Consider the following 16,901-nt stretch of genomic DNA (forward strand, 5'->3'; position numbering starts at 1 on the left):
AGATGTGATGCTGGGAGGGGGATTTGAAGTGGGGGGAGGATATGTGATAATGGGAGGGGGGATTGACGTGGTGGAGGAGATGTGATGCTGGGAGGGGGGATTTGAAGTGGGGGAGGAAATGTGATGCTGGAAGGGGGGAGGGAATTTGAAGTGGAGGGAGAAGATGTGATGCTGGGAGGGAGGGAATTTGAAGTGGGGGGAGATGTGATGCTGGGAGGGGGGATTTGAAGTGGGGGGGATGTGTACTAGGAGGTTTTAGGGGAAGACGATTTGTGCTAGGAGGGGTGATTTTTTTTCGGGAAGACATTTGAGCTGGGGGGATTTGGGGCATGGGGGGGCAAACATTTGTCCTGATAGGGGGGATTTCAGCGGGGGGGGGGCAGATTTGTACTGGGAGGGGGGATTTATACTTGGGGGTTACACATATTGCTCATACATCTTGCGTGGGGGGGGGGGCGCATGTTGGCTCTAGATGACCTTGTGTCGGCACTGATCCTATCCATGATGTTATCTATTGGTTTAGAGATGGGAATAGATGAAATCAGAGGATCGGCATGAGATCCAGGCAGCCGACATGAGAGGTGGATCTGGGGATCTGGCGGGGCCGTCATTGATCATGAACTCCTGTAATCAGAATCTGGACTGACTTTTAATAGTGAAAAGTGTTTTCTGTTATTATTGGGGGGGAGGGTAAGCCGTGCTGCACAGTCGAGTCCTGCAGCCAGGAGAGGATAGGCAATGGTGAGCCCCGGTGACTGATGACATTTCCTGGTGTGGGTCTGTCTTTAGTCTATGATCCAGTGGGCAGGTCTGTTATAAGCACTACATGGATGAGACAACCAGCTGTGCGCTCTTCTGGTTTGGATTGTTTGTTGTTGTTTATTGAGCAGAGCTAAATGTGAATGGCCTTCATTGTATGTGAAGACGGTGCCGGGAACGTCATTACCTCGGACATCAGTCCCTGTATAGTGGAAAGAGTGACAGAGCAGCTCTGCAACAAACCACCCCAGATCACCCCCGATCATCCCAGATCATCCCTGATCATCCCCGATCATCCCCGATCACGGTGTAATCCCGAGACATCAACTGCTCCATTCATTAGAACGGTTGTCAAGAATGATCCTAGTACTACTGCCCACCCGAGGTGTCTCCTTCGTGGTACGAATAACCACAGCAACGCTAATCCCACAGGTCCAAGAGCTCTAGGTCAGGGTTGGCCAACTTTCTTGATATAGGGGCCCTCAACTGCAACCCCTGACATCACCATAGGGCCACAGATATTATTCTGAGAATGTAATGATACAGAAAGCTGTCAGAGACCGCAGCCATGTGACAGGAGATGGTCAGAAACTGCAGACATACTACAGGAGATGATCAGAGACTGCAGACATAATACAGGAGACGGTCAGAGACTGCAAACATAATACAGGAGATGATCAGAGACTGCAGACATACTACAAAAGATGGTCAGAGACTGCAGACATACTACAGGAGATGATCAGAGACTGCAGACATACTACAAAAGATGGTCAGAGACTGCAGACATAGTACAAGAGATGGTCAGAGACTGCAGACATAGTACAGGAGATGGTCAGAGACTGCAGACATAGTACAGGAGATGGTCAGACACTGCAGACATACTACAGGAGGAGACAGTCAGAGACTGCAGACATACTACAGGAGGAGACGATCAGAGACTGCAGACATACTACAGGAGGAGACGATCAGAGACTGCAGACATACTACAGGAGGAGACGGTCAGAGACTGCAGACATACTACAGGAGGAGACGGTCAGAGACTGCAGACATACTACAAAAGATGGTCAGAGACTGCAGACATAGTACAAGAGATGGTCAGAGACTGCAGACATAGTACAGGAGATGGTCAGAGACTGCAGACATAGTACAGGAGATGGTCAGAGACTGCAGACATAGTACAGGAGATGGTCAGAGACTGCAGACATAGTACAGGAGATGGTCAGAGACTGCAGACATAGTACAGGAGATGGTCAGAGACTGCAGACATACTACAGGAGGAGACAGTCAGAGACTGCAGACATACTACAGGAGGAGACGGTCAGAGACTGCAGGCATACTACAGGAGGAGACGGTCAGAGACTGCAGACATACTACAGGAGGAGACGGTCAGAGACTGCAGACATACTACAGGAGGAGACGGTCAGAGACTGCAGACATACTACAGGAGACGATCAGAGACTGCAGATATACTACAGGAGAAGGTTAGAGACTGTATACATAGTACAGGAGACGGTCAGAGACTGCAGACATACTACAGGAGACGGTCAGAGACTGCAGACATACTACAGGAGACGATCAGAGACTGCAGATATAGTACAGGAGATGGTCAGAGACTGCAGATATAGTACAGGAGATGGTCAGAGACTGCAGACATAGTACAGGAGATGGTCAGAGACTGCAGACATACTACAGGAGGAGACGGTCAGAGACTGCAGACATACTACAAAAGATGGTCAGAGACTGCAGACATAGTACAAGAGATGGTCAGAGACTGCAGACATACTACAGGAGGAGACGGTCAGAGACTGCAGACATACTACAGGAGGAGACGGTCAGAGACTGCAGACATACTACAAAAGATGGTCAGAGACTGCAGACATAGTACAAGAGATGGTCAGAGACTGCAGACATAGTACAGGAGATGGTCAGAGACTGCAGACATAGTACAGGAGATGGTCAGAGACTGCAGACATAGTACAGGAGATGGTCAGAGACTGCAGACATAGTACAGGAGATGGTCAGAGACTGCAGACATAGTACAGGAGATGGTCAGAGACTGCAGACATACTACAGGAGGAGACAGTCAGAGACTGCAGACATACTACAGGAGGAGACGGTCAGAGACTGCAGGCATACTACAGGAGGAGACGGTCAGAGACTGCAGACATACTACAGGAGGAGACGGTCAGAGACTGCAGACATACTACAGGAGGAGACGGTCAGAGACTGCAGACATACTACAGGAGACGATCAGAGACTGCAGATATACTACAGGAGAAGGTTAGAGACTGTATACATAGTACAGGAGACGGTCAGAGACTGCAGACATACTACAGGAGACGGTCAGAGACTGCAGACATACTACAGGAGACGATCAGAGACTGCAGATATAGTACAGGAGATGGTCAGAGACTGCAGATATAGTACAGGAGATGGTCAGAGACTGCAGACATAGTACAGGAGATGGTCAGAGACTGCAGACATACTACAGGAGGAGACGGTCAGAGACTGCAGACATACTACAAAAGATGGTCAGAGACTGCAGACATAGTACAAGAGATGGTCAGAGACTGCAGACATACTACAGGAGGAGACGGTCAGAGACTGCAGACATACTACAGGAGGAGACGGTCAGAGACTGCAGACATACTACAAAAGATGGTCAGAGACTGCAGACATAGTACAAGAGATGGTCAGAGACTGCAGACATAGTACAGGAGATGGTCAGAGACTGCATACATAGTACAGGAGATGGTCAGAGACTGCAGACATAGTACAGGAGATGGTCAGAGACTGCAGACATAGTACAGGAGATGGTCAGAGACTGCAGATATAGTACAGTAGATGATCAGAGACTGCAGACATACTACAAAAGATGGTCAGAGACTGCAGACATACTATTAACTCCCATTATCTCCACTAGCTGCTCTATATTGATTGCAGGTGAGGTCAGAGACAGGAACATTGCAGGGGCAGGCAGTCTAAAGTGTACAGAAGTCCAAGAACAAAACTCTCATGCAGTATATTGCAGATCACCAATTCCTCTTCTTTTTTTTTTCACCTGGTGATCCTGCTTGCATAGTTCCTGTCCTAGAGTGACAACACTCACCCTACTGTGTCTATGGAGAAATAGTGCAGTCAGTCTAGGTCTGGACTACAGAACCCCCCCTCCCCCCCATATATAACGTAGAAGGATGGGGTTCTGTATTCCTTGGTGATAGCTGAGGACATGGATCCCAGGAGATAAGGCCACCATTGTGCACATCTGCTCTGTTCATAAACATGTACACTTGGCCAAAACAAAGACACATGTTTATTTCTGTATTCCATGCAATGATCATGGAGTCAGATATTCCCTCCAACAAAAGTATACACAACTGTTATGTGTAATGTTACGTACTAAGTGAGGTCGAAAAAAGACACAGGTCCATCCAGTCCAAAGTCCAACCTATGTTCATGGGCTACCTGGAATTCATCCGGCCGTTTTCTTTAGAAGCAGAGCTTCCGGCACCTTTACTGAGGAGATCAATAGATAACACACAGCCAGGTTCTATCTGTGGCCGTGGACTGACGGACGTGGTCTGCCCTTCCATATGGACACAGATGGAGCTTCCTGCATTACTGTCAGCTGTGATGACCCAGACATGATGGAGTCATTAGGTAAATACAGCAATATGTCATTCATAAATCTCATCCGAACACCAGACTAAAACATTTCCTAGGTGGATTCCGTTCCTTTCACATGGAAGGATCGTAGTGATTTCATTGTGTATGCTGAGTAGTGGGATATAGGTGCCGAGTATAGGGGAACATCTGATCAAATCTGAGGGGGGCTGATGCAATAAGTAAAGGAAACCTGTACTGAAATACAGAGGATCCCTGAACTCTCAGAATGAAAATTCTGGTGCTCCAGAAGGCCAGGCTCTGCTCTAATTCATCCCAAAGGTGTTCCATCGGGTTGAGGTCAGGACTCTGTGCAGGCCAGTCAGGTTCTCCCACCCCAAACTCACTCATCCATGTCTTTATGGACCTTGCTTTGTGCACTGGTCCAAATCATTTGGTGGAGGGGGGATTATGGTGTGGGGGGTTGTTTTTCAGGGGTTGGGCTTGGCCCCTTAGTTCCAGTGAAGGGAACTCTTAAGGCGTCGGCATACCAAGACATTTTGGACAATTTCATGCTCCCAACTTTATGGGAACAGTTTGGGGACGGCCCCTTCCTGTTACTACATGACTGCCCACCAGTGTACAAATCAAGGTCCATAAAGACATGGATGAGCGAGTTTGGGGTGGAGGAACGTGACTGGCCTGCACAGAGTCCTGATCTCAACCCCATAGAAACACCTTTGGGATGAATTAGAGCAGAGTCTGCGAGCCAGGCCTTCTTGTCCAACATCAGTGCCTGACCTCACAAATGCGCTTCTGGAAGAATGGTCAAACATTCCCATAGACACACTCCTAAACCTTGTGGACAGCTGGAGCCGGTTGGAGCCACTGTACTAACCATCTGACATTAGTACAGCAATCTTCCCTACTAAGCTGTTGTGTTCTGACAGGGACACCAGAACACTCCGATCAGCACTCTCTGCCATCGGGCTGCTGGTTTTCCGGCATGCTGGCCTGACATTCACACGGGCTGAATGTTGGCTGTTGTTTTTTTCTTTGAACCGACAAATGTCTCCCGACATCTGGCCCGTGTTCCCGGCTAGTATAAATGATGTACTGTGTTTGCCTGAAAATAAGACCGGGTCTTATATTAATTTCTGCTACTAAAATCACACTAGATCAGTCATCCGTGGTTCTGAACTCCTGTGCTCAGGAAACACTAACAGGCCAGGTTTTATGTATTACCTTGGGGGAGATGCAGACTAGAATACGGCAATCACTGAGCAGCAAATGAAATCACCTGTCATGTATTTCACTTATCTTGCAAACCTGGCCTGTTAGTGGGCCCTGAGGACAGGAGTTGATGACCACTGCTCTAGGTCTTATATTCAAGGGATGTCTTATCTATGTTCCCTGTCATTTCTCCCCCCCCCCCCCCCCGTCAGCTCCTCATTATGATGTCCTTAATCCCCAAAAAATGTAATCCCTTTGTAAAAATATTATATAATGTCCAGTGAAGCTTCCCTTTGTAACTGTCGAAAATACCTTAATTCCATTTCCATGTGATCCGCCGGAGCTATTCTTCCCCCGCTCTGAACGCTGCAGAGGGAGGGGCCTGCTGACATCACCCGGGAGGAGGGGAGAAGATCTCCAGCAAGTCACATGAGCGCCTAGCGGCGCTGTAAATAAGGTAATTTCGACAAAAAGGAGACACAGTATTGTATAACATCTTTACAAAACAAATTGTATATTTTTACATGGACTTTACTAGGGCTTATTTTCGGGGTAGGGCTTATATTGCAGCCCTCCCTGAAAATCAGGCTAGGTCTTATTGTGGGGGGGGGGGGGGGGGGGGAACTGTTATGAGGTCAGCTGTCCATAATAAAATCCCAGCTGCCCACATTAAAGTGAACCTGTCTAAATAGGAATATGGAAGTTGCTATTGCTCACTTGTTTTAAAGCTACAGCCCCCCCCCCCTCCGGGCTAGCCTACTTCCTTCATCCTGGTTTGATTCTTGGGGGGGGGGGGGGGTCACTGGCCTAAAAAGCCAATGAAGCCTAGCCACTTCCGGACCGCAGCACGCCAATATACGTCGTAAGATTGAAGAGGGATATCTTTGTTATGGCAGCAGCTAGCTGCCATAACCCCGGGATATACTCTTCTTCTTCAGCGGGCAGCCTGGTTTCCGATAATAGGGGTCTCTGGGGCAGATTCGCCGCGAGATCACTTTTATTGGCAGCGGGAGAGGGCCCCCCCCTCTCTCTCTCATCTGCTCTCCAACGATTAGATCCTTGCCCTTCCTGGGTAGGGAGGCGAGTGAGGGGAAGATGGCCCCCACCCGTCTCCATACCATAGCAGGGCAGAAGCGCCTTCAAAACATCACTTCCGCCCACAGCTCTTAAAGGGCCATTTTTTTTAATTGCATTTTAGTGTAAATATGAGATGTGAGGTCTTTTTGACCCCCCGGATCTCATATTTAAGAAGACCTGTCATGTTTTTTTTTTTCTATTACAAGGGATGTTTTCAATTCTTTGTAATAGGAAGAAAAGTGACACAATTTTTATTTAAAAATAAAAATAAAAAAAATAAATAGAAGGTAAAATAAATAAGAAAAAAAAATGTTTTAAATGCGCCCCGTCCCGCTGAGCTCACGGTGTTCAAAACAAACATGTGGGGTATCGCCGCGGTCGGTAGAGTGAGAACAATAATTCTAGCCCCAGACCTCCTCTGTAGCTCAAAACATGCAACCTGTAGAATTTTTTTAAATGTCGCCTATGGAGATTTTCAAGGGTAAAAGTTTGTCGCCATTCCACGAGCGGGGGCGCAGTTTTGAAGCGTGACATGTTGGGTATCAATTTACTCGGCGTAACATTGTCTTTCACAATATAAAAATAAAATTGGGCTAACTTTACTGTTGTCTTATTTTTAAATTCAAAAAAAGTGTATTTTTTCCCCAAAAAAAATTTGCTGCACAAATACGGTGTGACAGAAAGTATTGCAACGACCGCCATTTTATTCTCTAGGGTGTTAGAAAAAAAATGTATAATGTTTGGAGGTTCTAAGTAATTTTCTAGCAAAAAAAAAAATTTTTTTAACTTGTAAACAACAAATCTCAGAAAGGGGCCCGGCCCTTAAAGTGGCTAGAGAGGCAGTCAGTGAGTCCCTTGGTAGTGATGCAAGGATGAGGATGACGGGTTACCAATGAAATGTGATCGTTGTAACCAAAACTGTCCAGCTTTGAATAGCGTTTGAATAATGGACCCCCTCCGGGATCTCTTATCATTGTTCTCTTTCTATATAACTCAGCAGGTATAAAGGAACGTACACTGACTTGTACAATGGTTTTACTATTATCAAAATGGAGCAAAACGCAAAAAGCCATGTAACCCCCCCCCCCCCCCCCCCAGCAACCAATCAGAATTCATTTTTTCAGGGATCTTGTGTTCCTTTTAGCATGCCCTTTCATTTCATGAAGCGTTCAGAATAAAGAGACAGACACGGGGATAGAGATACAGAATATAAAATGTATTTATGTAAAAAACATGCTATGTTACGTTTTGAGAACTGTATTGCAAGGCGGCGGAATATCATACAGGATGTTATAATGAGACATTGTACATTACAGGCTGTTATTCATCTCATACAGAGGACAGACAGAAAATATGGGGGGGGGGTGCAAATTGTTTATTGCCCCCCCGTACATTGAAGGGAAGGTTCTTTGGTCCGTATAGGTGCGCTGTGTGATGGAACAGTTGGTATAATGCTCACTATCCGCATCTGGCTGGCCTTCAGTGAGCATTTAGTATGAGAAAACTGTGCTGTATAACTTCATTTTTATTTCCTAGAGCACCATCCTTGTAGGGGAGGGAGGGAGGGGTATGTACAATGGTAAATAGCTCTGCTCCAAGGAGCTTACAATCTAAACATAGTATAAGGCATACATGATTTATCTATAAGGTTACTGCACATAACGACATGATGATACATTGCTGTCAGGAAGAGGAGAGTTCAGGAGCCAGCAAAGGTGTGTGAGAAGATAGCTGGGACAGCTTGGACCCCCAATTCATTAAAGCATTACACCGGGGGAGGGGGCTGATCTAACTATTGGCAGTAGAGGATTCCCCCTGGCTTCCTGTTCTGGTGACTAGAGAGAGGAAGTGAGAGTCAATCTTTCATCCTTCCTCTGGCAAAAGAAAACACTTCGTTTTATAGTTTTATTTTGTTATAAAACGACTAAAAGCGTTACATTGTATCCAATCGTGACAGGTACTCTTACCACAATTATGTGATCAGTAAGAATCTCAGGGCCACTTACCAAATAACGATCCATAATTGTGTAATCTGAGGGTGAGGTCACGCTGTAAGCACATTTCTGGCCTATCTTGTATTGCACACCCACATATACACACACACATATATATATATGACATGTACGTGGGTTGCGGCGCGGTGTCGGGCAGATTTCTTTGGTCGGTGTCCTCTGTACTTTGGTCATATAAGGCGTCCCTGGGTTGTAAGTGAAGGGATGTGGCATTATCTGATGAACGTACAATTCCTGAGGAAGATCATGTTTGTACAATATTGTATACTGTAGGATGGGGAATCCCGAGAGGATTCCAATAACTGATCTCCGGGGGATACAAATCAATCCCCGGATTCTAGAGGAATTCTGTCCACCTTCTTTCTTTTTCTTTTCTATACACAGTACAACCTTGGATTGTGAGCAGATTTAGTTCCGGAAACATGCTTTACAATCCAAAGCACTTGTATATCAAATAGATACGTGCACTGACAAATTTGTTCGTTTTCTTTTCATTCGTTTTTTTTTTTTTTTTTGCTTTTTTCAGAAATTCAACAATTTTGAAAAAAATATATATATATATTTTTTTACTTTTTACTATAATAAATATCCCCAAAAGTTAAAAAACAAAACAAAAACAAATTTCTTCATCAGTTTAGGCCAATACGTATTCTTCTACATATTTTTGGTAAAAAAAAAGAAATCGCAATAAGTGTATATTGATTGGTTTGCGCAAAAGTTATAGCGTCTGCAAACTATGGGAAAGATTTATGGCATTTTTATTATTATTATTATTATTATTTTTTTTTTACTAGTAATGGCGGTGATCTGTGATTTTTTAGTAGTATTGCAACGGACAGATCAGACACTTTTGACACTTTTTTGGGACCATTGGCATTTATACAGCGATCAGTGCTATAAAAATGCACTGATTACTGTGTAAATGTCATTGGCAGGGAAGGGGTTAAAAATGGGGGACGATGAAGGGGCTAAATGTGTGTTCCCTCAGCGTGTTCTAACTGTGTGGGGATGTGGAGATGAGAGTGAGTAGGAGAAGAGGCATATTGTTTTTCCTACTTAGAAGGAATAAACTATATGTCTCCTCAACTCCTGTTTACACACACAAATCCCTGTGCTGGCGCTCGTGCACGCAATCTCGGCGACACGCTTATCCTGTACGGGATTTTGCTCAGGAGTGCCATTGTGCCGCAGTATATCTGCGTGACACGGTCGGCAAGTGGTTAATGGCTGTGAATAAACAATGGAACACATTGGACGGTGTTGACATGTTTTAGGCACAGGGAGCAGTATAAGGGTGCTCTGAGCAGGCTAAGGGGACAGGGGAAGGCTTCAGCAGAAGGTGGTGCAGTGACCCCAGAAGCAATGGAGAACCCCCTGGCTGTACAGTGTGGTAAGTGGTTTTGTAAACCACAAAACCAGCAGAAATGTGAAGTCCATCTATTTTGTCTGGTAATGTAATTTTACTTTAAAGAGGAAGTTTAGGCTGGGTTCACACTTTTTTCGCATTCGGCTCTCAGCAGGGGGTCCAGTGCATCCCCGTTCACCGTTTCAGGTCCGATTTCAGCCCGAATTTTTGGCTAAATTCGGACCTGAAACTAACCAAAAGATGCACAAGACTCTGGTGCAATTCGCACTGGAGATATGTGAACCGGCTCCATAGAGAGATGGTCAAAATCTCCTGCTATTGCGAATTGAATGTGGAGGGGGGAGGGGGGGGATCCCCGCATATAATTTTGCAATAGTGTGGACCCAGCCTCAGTCTGGGCAAAAAAATTTAAAGTCAGCAGCTACAAATCCTGCTGACTTTTAATAAAAGGACAGTTGCCTGTGCAGGAATCGAGCGCGGTCCTCACCCGGGATAGCTCTACACTAGGCTTTGGGTTCCTGGCGCTGGCATCCTAACTGTGGGCAGCCGGCTATGCTGCTTTTGTCTTCACAGCCGGCTGCCCACTCTGCATCAGAGATCCGCACTGTGCTTTGTGAATGGTCCCGCAGTCTTCTTGGACCTGTGACGTCTCCCAGAAGACTGTGGAGAGGGCGGTGGAAAGGAAAACTTCAACATAGATCACCAAGGCGATCCCAAGTGGAAGAGGGAGTGGGTACCTGTCAAAAACGAGGTACCTACGCCCCCAGCCCCCCCCCCCCACCCAAAAAAAAATAACATAACAAATATGGGAGGGGAGGAGGACTTAAAGCAGAACTTCCCCTTTTGGGTGGAAGTCTATGCACTAGAGGTGAAAGATAATAGTAGTGTTGCCCATGGTGGCCAATGACTAGTCTTTATCCTCTACCCTGAACATGTGACAGCTGTTTCCTGAGGTGAAGACGGCCATTGTGGGAAGAGTACCTGTCATCTCCTTTAGGTGTCACAATGGCTGTAGCACATAGAAAGGCGGCTCATCTGTCTGGCAGAGAGCAGCGCACACACGGTATTCCTGAGCCCGCCTGCACCGTGCGGTATTACGTTGATGGAAAATAGACGAGGGTCTGCGCAGGCTGCGGACAATGCGATGTGAGATTCTTTGGTACAATGGCAGGAAGGCACGCTGGTGAAAACAGTCACATTGTTGAGGAAAAAACAGCTTCCTCGTGTGCAGACATGTCTGCCGTCCAGGCAGAGTGAGAACATCCCTCTCCCTAGGTAAACACATTAAGGCCTCGCTGACAGTGGAGGGCGCGCAGCCCAGTTCGCCTCCCGCCACCGCTAAAGAGGCCCTCCGCTACTGGAATGTCAGCGAATGTCAGTGAGATGGATCATCACTGATCTCTGAGCTGTTCATTATGAATCTCGTATATAATTAAGCCTCATACACACGATGAGAATATCGGACGAATTATGCTTTTTGCATGCTAGTCTCATATCGAAAACTTACTACGATTTAGAAAATTTTCATACGACAGAATACGACTTTGGAAGTGATGTCTTGTATTCTTTTATTTCCGGCCACGCGTGGTCTTGGTCTTCCCGTTTTTTGTTGTGTTTTTTTCAAACAAATTACTGCACTGATTAAACGAGAAATTGTTCGTTCTGCTATCGTCTGAAAAAAATATTTTTGTTTGTCCCTTTGGATAATTTCATATGAATAGTCGTGATTGGCTCTCGTGCTAACAAGCAGTATTATCATACGATTGCTTCGAAAGCAGTATTTTTCGTCCGATATTCTGATCGTGTTTACTAGGCCTAAAGCCAGCCAAATGTTTCAATTGGGCTGTACAACGACTATCTTATTGGGTCTAAACCAGGGGTCTCAAACTGGCGGCCCTCCAGCTGTTGTGAAACTACAAGTCCCATGAGGCATTGCAAGGCTGACAGTTACAAGCATGACTCCCCACAGGCAGAGGCATGATGGGACTATGGTTGCCACCTCATCCCTTTAAACCCGAACACATATTAATTACACAGGTTCTGTGGCTGATTAAGGTGATAAGTAAACTCACTTGGTGCCTTATCTGCATTTAATTAGAACCTGTGCAATTGAAAGGTGTTTGGGTTTAAAGGGATGAGGTAGCAACTCTAGATGGGACTTGTAGTTTCGCAACAGCTGGAGGAGCTGTGGAGTCCCCTGGTGTAAACTGAATAGATTGCTGAGGCAGGCACTGCACTGATAAGGCAATTCTATAGGGGCTGTCGAGAATACAGACAGTTCTTCTTTCAGTATTCTGGTCTGTGTCAGTGTAGTAGAGGCAGTCTTGTTACTCTTATTTCTTTGGGGAAGCTTCTATTTTTACTTTATAAGCATCCAAAGACATGAATATGTATAGAGTACAGTCTGGTGTACTGTGAGGAGGAGGAAGGTCTCGAAGAAGGTGTCAGAATATAGGAAGGAAGGATGGAAAGAAACGTGCATAGAATTCTGAAACCTATCCTGGATTATAATCTTGGTCTGGTTTGAGGAATGTCTATATAGTTCAGTTACCTGCGTTGGATTGTGAAATGACATTTTTGGTTTGTGCTTTGGGACAGAGATAAAGAGAAGAGCAGCGGATGTATAGGTCCTCAGGTGTAGGACAATACCTGACCCAGACTAGGGTTGCCACCTCATCCCTTTAAAAACTGAACACATATTAATTACACGGGTTCTGTGGCTGATTAAGGTGGTAATTAAACTCACCTTGATGACTTATCTGCATTAAATTAGCCTCAGAACCTGTGTAATTCATATGTGTTTGGGTTTAAAGGGATGAGGTGGACCCTCCATTCACTCCTATGTAGCGGTGGATGTCATCGGTAACATGTCCGTTGACACCCGCAGCTGTCCTAATCCAGATGGACAGTGGTCTTATTTTCCATTCGTCTGGAGGATTGGATAAAAAATGGAACTGCGGTCCGTTTTCATCCGATCTTCCCATAGAGGAGAGTGGGGCTGTGTCCATCTCCACTCTGCACAGCAATTCAGAGAAGGACCTGTCATCCGCATGCTCAGTGGGGATCAGAGGAGCAAGTGGAGACCATCAGGCACAGGCACCCTGCCAGAAAAGGGGTGCAGCAGCTTTATTGAATTCCCCTCTCTGTGTTTTTAATAAATGTATGAGCAAAATGTTTGAAGACAGTTTTACGTTTACATGGGCAATGGATGCAGACTTTGCTGCAAAAATTCTCCCACTGCAAACACTATATAGGACAGTCGTAGTCCAGAGAGGTGAATGCTGACACGTCTACTGAGACGACATTCATGTGTCTGAGTGACCCCTTCTGACGGCATTGATTAATCTTGTTTTAGTGATACTTCAGTATTTGTGTCCAGTACTGAATATATGGAAGTAATATTGATCCCGGACTAGAGAGGTTCCTGGGCAACTGCTGTTCATGTCATTTTCTGTCAGACTTCCTATACAGTTTGGCTCTAATGGTTTCCGCTAGTATTGGGAAAGCTGTGGCTTGGTGGGAATGGCTGCACAGGTGATGGCGACTGGAGTAGGACCCTCTCGGTGGTCATAATGATGGTCTGTGGAAGCTCTGTCTGTGTGGTCGGTGCGAATGAACCGCCACTCTCATTCGAAGGGTAGAATATGGCAGTGAGAAACTTCTCTTCAGCTCAGGACAGGTCAGAGTTTACGGCATGTCAGGTTGGCTATTACAGATGAAAGGTGGGGCAATGACTTGTTCTATATCCTCCACTAAACCAAATAGGAGGTGAATGGTCAACCAATCAGGCATGTGTAGTGTTAAGAACCATGTCTGTGATTGGTCTCTGATGAACATGAGAGAACTTTATATAGATAAGGCTCCTTAGCTGGGGAATAGGGTGCAACGAAGGCTCTGCCCTAGTGATAAAGCGGTCCCTGGGACCTCCAATAAACTCTTATTTAAAGCATTATATACCACAGAAATATACAAAGGCCAGTTCTATATATATTTATAAAACAAGCAAAATTAGTTAAATTCATATCATTCTAAACATTTTGATTAGACACAATAAATAACATATTCTGCATTAAATATTTACAGTTGCTGTCAGAAGATCTCTTTGAGACCTCTACATAGAATTTAAAACAGGGATTGTGGGGGATGAGGCCTTTATATGGGGGAGCACTGGGGCTGTACATAGACAGAGCGTATTGGTAGGGTCTGGGGGGGAGGGCACCAGGCCTGCTCTGAAGAATCCCTGTTTTAAATGCCACAAATGTTCTATACAAAAGACAATAGAAATATATGTATATAATATGTTTTAAGTAAAATATACGGATCTGATTGTCTTCTACTGACGCATTGTAGGATATTACTCAGGTATACGGTAAAGGCAGGTAAGGTGCTGTATAGGGGAGTGGTGTATATTATTAGATAACAAGAAAGGACCGCACTAAGTTATTAAGGCATAATGCGGCCACCGCTGGAGATCTATAATCTCTCACAACAAGCGAAGGAATGTGGAATGTTCTTTGACTACTAATCAGTACAGCGTGGACAATCAGGGGGTTGAACGCGCCAAGCTGTCCACCTGTGATGTGATAGAGCAAGCATAGCACATCTGTGTCCAGAAAGCAAGGAAGATTTGCGTTGAATGTCCTAAGCCAGCGATGGTGAATATTCAGCGTATACTTGCGTTTTCTAGCACTTCCCATGTGAAGTGGTGATTGTTCTGGCTCTCAGAAGTTTCAGATCATCCGTCAACGTTCAAAGGAGACGGCTGATGTATGGCGAATGTATGGATTTCCCTTGTTGGCCTCAGCCGGTGCAATACATTTATTATGACAGGACAATGGTTCTTACAACTTTTGATGTTTACAGAAGCGCAATGTGTGGCGGAGTCGCAGAGGAAACAGAAGGTGGTGTGAAGGGTCTCGCAGGTCGAGAAGGAAGCCGTTCAATAAAAAGATGTCTGCCAGGTCCTCTTCTTCTATGTTTGATTTCTAGCAGGGAAGCCAGAAAACTCTTTCCTGATAATTTCATTCACTGCCGAGAAAAAAAAGAGCAGAAAATTACAATTAATCCACATAAAGTAAACACTGAGAGATCTGGAGGAGGAAAGGAAATGGAGGCAGGATTTTATATTTATGTTCAACATGAGAATGGCTTTCCGCCTGCTGTCAGAGCTCTATGAACGCTACAGTGATCAATTCATTCCATTTCCTACCCATAAAACGTACGTGAGAGCCGAGCTGCCCATCATATTGATGCCCTGCTTTCAGAAATACAACATTTTGTCTAGAAAGGCAAGGAAAGAGAAAATGGGGAAATAACAGAGGTTTCTGCCCCATTATAATGTTGCAGGTGCCACAATAACTAAGCAGATAAACCCGTTTCGGGTCTCTCTGCACCACCCAGGGGCTCAGGTAGGTATTAAGGGGAGCTGCTGCACCCTGTGGCCTTCTGCCTTTAGAACCACTTTAAAAGATCACCACCAAATCAGAAGTGGCATACAGGATGGGAACTATCAGCAGATGGCTCATGTCCCTCTGTCTGCACATGCAGTGATTACACTACACAAGCAGAGCCTACAGAGTTAAAGTGGTTATAACGGCAGAAGATTTTTTTTATCTTAAAGGGGTTGTAAACCCTCAATGCATTAAGGTGAAAAACCTCCTGTGATGCAGCAGCCCCCCAGAGCCCCCCTTTTACTTACCTGAACCTGATCTTTCCAGCGATGGGGATGAGCACACCAGTTTCAGCCGGTGTCTTGGGTCCTGATTTGATGGATTGATAGCAGTGCGGCCATTGGCTCCCACTGCTGTCAATCAAAGCCAATGTCGTGGGAGTCAGGGAGCGGGGCCGAGTCCTGCTGTCTGTGTCAATTGACGCAACAGCAGGACACGGGAACAAGCCCGCATGGGCCCCCCCGATGCTCCAATGGGGCATTCAAGCAGAGGAGGAGCCAGAAGCGCAGCTGAGGGACCCCAGAAGAAGCGGATCGGGCCACTCTGTGGAAAACCAACTGCACAGAGGAGGTAAGTATGACATCTTTGTTAAAAAAATAAATAAATAACCTTTACATATTCTTTAATGCATTCTATGACATCACCACCCCACTCTTCATTGATGCCAGACCTGCCCCCTAACAGCCGCCCACAGTGGCAACAGATGTATGACTATCTCGGTTACTTGGGGAGCCGCAGCATGGTCTGAATATTGTGTCCGGGTTTCAGGTGGACTGAAACCCGCACACATGATTCAATACCCGAACTGTCCAGGTGAATCCTGGACAAGTGGCAACCCTACATCCATTCATGGAGATTTGTTATTAAAAGTCCCATCGCTGTTAAGCCAGCACTTCCTCCAGCGCCATACCAGAAGGCCCATCTAAGGTACTGGGGGTAAACCATGCTGGGGTCTGTGCATTACACCTGCCAAACACTGATCATGGCTCTGCAGGCCTCAACGCAAAAAGTGAGATTTTTATTTTATCAATGTTGGTGCATTTACGTCTTTTTTTTTTTTTTGCAAGAGGTGGACTATGCCTTACATAGAGTATAAAAAAGAAACTGGTATGCACTTTACCGAGCTATAACTGGAATTCCAATATTACAGTAAAGCTCATTAATATGAGGTGCAAGGAGATTGTTGGTTGCTCATAGTGACGAATGTGTCTTGCTTTCATTTCCTCACCTCTTCTAGAAAACCAAGAGTAGATTTTTAATGAATTCAGTCTTTATAGTTTAGCCCGATGTAGAGAAGGAGTGATCTGCATCCAGCCAGAAGATGGCGGGTACAAATATGACAGGCGACATATGAAGATAACCTGTTTTATCATCATACAGGAAGTCCTTAGATCTCTGTGT

General features: G+C 45.5%; 1 protein-coding gene across 3 annotated transcripts in view; it reads right to left on the reverse strand.

Annotated features, from left to right (window-relative positions):
* Positions 1-7,867: 7,867 nt before the first annotated feature.
* The window catches only part of NFATC2 (nuclear factor of activated T cells 2), a 177,397-nt gene continuing 168,363 nt past the window's right edge, over positions 7,868-16,901 (reverse strand). For all 3 annotated transcript variants that reach the window (XM_077460532.1, XM_077460531.1, XM_077460533.1), the window contains one exon: positions 7,868-15,078. In XM_077460532.1, coding sequence (XP_077316658.1) covers positions 15,023-15,078 — 56 coding nt within the window. In that variant the 3' untranslated portion in view covers positions 7,868-15,022. The remainder of the gene's footprint in view (positions 15,079-16,901) is intronic.

This window comes from Lithobates pipiens, unplaced genomic scaffold, assembly GCF_037356315.1.
Source record: "Lithobates pipiens isolate NorthernLeopardFrog02 unplaced genomic scaffold, aLitPip1_a1.2 Scaffold_28, whole genome shotgun sequence".
Classification (NCBI taxonomy): domain Eukaryota; kingdom Metazoa; phylum Chordata; class Amphibia; order Anura; family Ranidae; genus Lithobates; species Lithobates pipiens.